Here is a 5,107-nt window from a genome sequence, read left to right as displayed (position 1 = left end):
TGTGATGAGCTGCAGAGCAGCAGCTCCTCAGGCTTGCCAAGTCCACTTGTAAATGATCTTCTCGCACTCTTCCCAAACACCCCAAAAATAGACTTTCCTGGCAGCTCACCATGCTCCAAGACCTTTCGTGATGCAGCTGCATGCAGTCACATGGTGGCACAGAGCTGCACCCAAGCTAACTTGACAGAAACTAAACTTACATGCATGGCTTATTCCCTGGCCGGTGCCTGTCCCCTTCCCCACCACGCACCAAACCTCCTTTCTGGTGAGCTTCTTGCCCAAGCGGTCTCACTGCTCCTCCCTCCCTTCCTCCTTGCACCAGACTGGAAGCACTGGGGCATGGACTACCCGGACTGCGCGGGCACCGTGCAGTCACCCATCAACATTGACACGGCCAAGACCATCTTCAGCCCCCAGCTGCGGCCGATCCAGCTCTCTGGCTACAGCCTGCCGGCCAACGAGAAGCTCACGCTGAGGAACAACGGGCACACAGGTGGGTGCAGAGGCTGGAGCACAAGCGGAGCCTGCTCAGCCTCTCCCGGCAGGACTGGGCTTCTCTGATGCCCTTCCCCTGAGCTCTGGGAAGGGAGTTCTCTTGCAGGCTGCAGTCATGTTGCATTCAAGGCCAAAAGAGAAGCGTTGGGCCTTTAGTTGAGCCTTTACAGGTCCATGTGCTCTCTTGGCTGGAGGGGAGAAACCAGGAGATGGAGAACTTGCCACTCACTGCCTTTGGGAGCTGGCTCTAGGAATTTGTTAAAACCCCACATTTCCTTTAAAAATGCGTCCATGGTATTTCTGATGCAGGTCTGCTGCCACTGGTTCCTTCCCTGCATTTCATTTTCAAAGGACAACTCGGCCTTTACAGTACCTACCCCTCCGTCTTGTAGGACACAGCATTGGCCAGCTGCTTTAAGTCTGTGCTTCAGGATGCTAACTCAAGATTTTAAGACATTTTTATAGGTCTTTTTTTTTTTCCGTCCTCCAATTTTAGAATATATTTTGGAAAGTCTGGACACAACTAATTCACATTATTTTAGTACCAGTCTCACCATGCCAGATGCGGAGGAAAAACACATCTCTCTTTCCTGCTCACTATCCCACAGCTGGGGATGGTGGGTCCTGGTTGCTACCAGATTTTTCTGGGAGCAAGCTGAGTGTTTTGTGCACGCGAGTGTCTACCAGTCCCTGAAGTGGTGGAGAAACAGACTTAAGAACTCGCTGACGGTGTGATAAGGCACTTCCTTGCCCTGGTACCTAGTGAGATGGAGCTGACCTGTGTATACAGCAAACTCAACAGGTTGGACTTGCTGTGCATGGTCAGATCAGCAGGACAGTGCGTGCACAGAGCTTTATATTATGGCCTGCTGCCCTAGCATGCCTGCAGAGCTAAACTAGTTGAGCTCAGTGGTTGCTATTTTAGACACCCTGGCATCTGGTGCTGCTTGGTGTTTAAAAGAGCAGTCAGAGCATTTTCATTAGGGTTGGGGGGGTGAAGTAGTTTCTGACACACTTATAAGATGCCTTTTTTTATTCTGACAACTATAGATCTGATTTATGAAAAGCCGTACGTAAAAAAAAAAGTTGCAAGTCCAGTAGGATATTTGTAGTTACTCCTTTTTGTAATACAAAGCCTATACGCTGTATAAGCTTTTTCAAGGGCCTGAAAATTACTTTGGTAGCTAGTAGAAGGAATGCAATGATTTAGATATACAAAAGAAATTTAAAAGTGGATAAATTCCCAGGGAGGGAGCAGTCTCCCACTTCCCGTATTTTGGTTTTGTATCTCTGAACCCAGTGGCAGGGAACACGGGAGAGGACAAATGACTCATCACAGCCCTGTTACGTGGTTAATCCGGAATCTGTGCCCTAGCTTGGTGATGTGACTAAGGGACACTTCACCTATAAAGGAGGAGGAAGGAAAACAATTGATATTAAGAATAAAGGAAAGGTGCTTAGAAGGATAGGACAGCCTTTCTCAGGGTTCAGGGATGCTCCTGATATTTTTGCTGCATGTCCAAGTAACTCGGCTTTTAGATTTCATAGAATCATTAAAGTTGGAAAAGACATCTAAGATCATCAAGTCCAACTATCAGCCCAACACCACCATGCCTACTCAACCATGTCCTGAAGCGCCACATCTACATGTTTTTTGACCCCCGCCAGTAATGGTGACTCCACCACCTCCCTGGGCAGCCTGTTCCAACGCTTGACCACTCCCTCAGTAAAGAAATTTTTCCTAATATCCAGTCTAAACCTCCCCTGCTGCAACCTGAGGCTATGTCCTCTCATCCTATCACTACTTACTTGGGAGAAGAGACCAACACCCACCTCACCACAACCCTCTTTCAGGTAGTTGCAGAGAGTGATAAGGTCTCCCCTCAGCCTCCTCTTCTCCAGACTGAACAACCCCAGTTCCCTCAGCCGCTCCTCATAAGACTTGTGCTCCAGGCCCCTCAAGAGCTTCACTGTCCTTCTCTGGACACACTCCAGCACCTCAACATCCTTCTTGTAGTGAGGGGCCCAAAACTGAACACAGGATTCAAGGTGCGGCCTCACCAGTGCCGAGTACAGAGGCACGATCACCTCCCTACTCCTGCTGGCCACACTAGTGCTGATACCGGTTTGCCATACTGCTGCATGAGATAGATAGTTTCAGATAGCTGGTTAAACCACATTCAAGTAAAAGGAAAAACCAAGTATGTATTTACCATACCCAAAGAGGCAAAATTTTCTCTCTGATTGCTTTCAAAAGATTTAATGCTTCCGTGCCACCAGCTCCAGTGTTGTCAGACACCCACAGGTTGCTTTATTTTAAAGATCTCAGCTCACCAAGCACTGCAGCTCTCTCTGTCCGAGTGCCCTGCTCTCGTAGATTCACCACTCTGCCAATATCTTTCTCCATGAATTTTGTCCACGGTCTCTTCATATTGTTCTCACTTGATGAATAAATTGTTGGATAACATTTGGCTTGGAGCTGGCCCCTGGGGGTCTCTGCAGAGGGGCTCTTCACCTTCTAGCATTTTCACAGCAGCTATTTTTGAAGCTGATGTATTTACAGGGTGTCCTACAACCTGCAGTCAAAAGTTGAACCCTGTTGCATTGGCACAGCTTTGGGGATTGACAGGCCCATAGCCTTGTGAAAGATGGGAAGCAAGTTTGTTTTGTGACCCATTTCCACATGCTCAGGGCGACTCTTCCCCTGGAGACATCTCCTCTGCGTAGCTGTGGGATGGACTAGGCTTTGCGTTTTACTGACTCAACCTCTTCCTTCTGCTTCTGCAGTTCTCCTTGAGCTGCCCGAGTCACTGGCCATCACTGGCGGCTATGCCCAGCAGTACCGAGCTGTGCAGCTGCACCTGCACTGGGGCTCTGCGTCAGGACCGGGCTCGGAGCACACTGTTGATGGGCGCCGCTTTGCTGCAGAGGTAAGGAGCCCTCGTGGTGCTGGATGCATCCTCTCCCGGTGCTGGGCAGGGGAGGTGCGGAGGTGCTGTCTTGCTCCTAGCCCGTGGCCCTGGTTGTCACGGGGTGAATGCTGTAAGCGCTGGCCAGCACCCTGCTCCCCGGGCAGCGCTGCAGCAGCAGAGCGCGGTGCCGGAGGCCACGCTTTGGTGCTGAGCCAGACTCATGGTGCAGAGGCTGAGAGAAGACCACCTCCGGGACACTCTGCCTGCAGTGGGCTGTGGCTGGCCACGTGTGAGCCGTGCAGCCTGGTGCTGGGCTGATGGAGCAGGAGCTGCGGTGGGCCCTGGGCTGGGGGAGCCAGCTCCTCGGGTGGCTCTGAGCAGCCTGCTTCGGGAGCTGCAGGGACTGTTTACTCTGTATACACCGTCCTCCTGCTCTGCCAGCTCCCATCTGGTTTTATCCCTCCTTCTCTAGCTGCTGTCCTCAAACTGAGCCCGGCTCTGCAGTACGACCCCTCAGTATCTAGGGCAAACCAGACTGCTGGTTTGCTGTCCCTGGCTGGGCAGGTTCCTGCCAGCAGACCTTCACACTCGCTGCTTTGCAGCAGCACATTTTCTCGGTCCCACCAGCACGTTTCTCTGCTAGGACGAGTGCTCGTCATGGATGCATGGAGGCTGGAGCCCTGTGGGGTGAGCACCTCCTGGGGGTGTCCATCCTGCAACGAGGTTGCCTGTTTCCCTTCCAGATCCACGTGGTCCACTACAACACCAAGTATGACAGCTTTAAGGAGGCAATGGTCCACCCAGATGGCCTGGCCGTACTGGGGGCCTTCCTGGAGGTAAGTCCTATAGATCAGCCCTGGGCAAGAAGATGTAGGAGCAGGGGAAGGGTGGGAGTGGGGTGGGCAGAGTCAGGCACATTTTGAGGGACTGGCAAAGGTGCAAATGCTCCTGGGGAGAAGGGGAAAGAGAGGGCAGTCCAGAGCAGCCCTGGTAGGAGGAAGGGCACTGCTATCACCATCAGGTTTCCATCTGGCCCCTGCCTTTGCTTTTATTGTGGGGTGTCTGTGTTGCAGGTTGGGCCAAGGGAGAACCCATACTATCAGGAAATACTTGAGCATCTGTACAAAATTCAAAGAGAAGGTAAGACCCTGTCCTATGCAGTAGTTGTCTCAGGGGCCGCAGCCCAGCAGAGAAACCCACCACATGGCAGAGACAGGCTGCAGCAGGCACTGGCCACACGTGTGTGAGAAGGGGAGCACTGCACGGCTTGTACAAGGCTCTCCAAGGTGCCCTCTGCCTGCGCGTCCTTTTCCCTGCCTGCAGGGCAAACCCACTGCTCTTTCTCCGGCGCACTAGTGGCAGCAGTGCGGACCCTGGTACGTGCAGTGCCAGGCTGCCTGTGATCTCCATGCTGGTCCTGCCTGTTGACCCCCAAGGGGTTGCCCTGGTCTCACTCCCGTCATGTTTCTTCTCCCAGGTGAAGAAGTTTTGGTGCCTGGATTCAACATTGCAGGTCTGCTGCCTGCCAACCTGAAACTCTACTTCCACTACAACGGCTCTCTGACAACCCCTCCCTGCTACCAGACAGTGAAGTGGACGGTCTTCAACCAGACTATGCTGCTCTCTCATGACCAGGTATGGAGAGAGGGGGCAAGCACTGGAACAGGCTGCCCGGGGGGGAGGTGGAGTCAATAACACTA

The 5,107-nt window shown here is 52.5% G+C and overlaps 1 protein-coding gene across 1 annotated transcript in view; it reads left to right on the top strand.

The window, feature by feature from the left end:
* The window catches only part of LOC104622016 (carbonic anhydrase 9-like), a gene marked incomplete at its 3' end in the record, with an annotated part of 7,734 nt that overhangs the window by 2,252 nt on the left and 375 nt on the right, over window positions 1-5,107 (top strand). The window contains exons 3-7 of the mRNA XM_010288666.1: window positions 323-493; window positions 3,283-3,425; window positions 4,151-4,243; window positions 4,481-4,547; window positions 4,885-5,042. Coding sequence (XP_010286968.1) covers window positions 323-493; window positions 3,283-3,425; window positions 4,151-4,243; window positions 4,481-4,547; window positions 4,885-5,042 — 632 coding nt within the window. The remainder of the gene's footprint in view (window positions 1-322; window positions 494-3,282; window positions 3,426-4,150; window positions 4,244-4,480; window positions 4,548-4,884; window positions 5,043-5,107) is intronic.

This window comes from Phaethon lepturus, unplaced genomic scaffold (genome assembly GCF_000687285.1).
Source record: "Phaethon lepturus isolate BGI_N335 unplaced genomic scaffold, ASM68728v1 scaffold18296, whole genome shotgun sequence".
Lineage (NCBI taxonomy): Eukaryota > Metazoa > Chordata > Aves > Phaethontiformes > Phaethontidae > Phaethon > Phaethon lepturus.
This window is presented reverse-complemented; position numbering and strand designations above follow the sequence as displayed.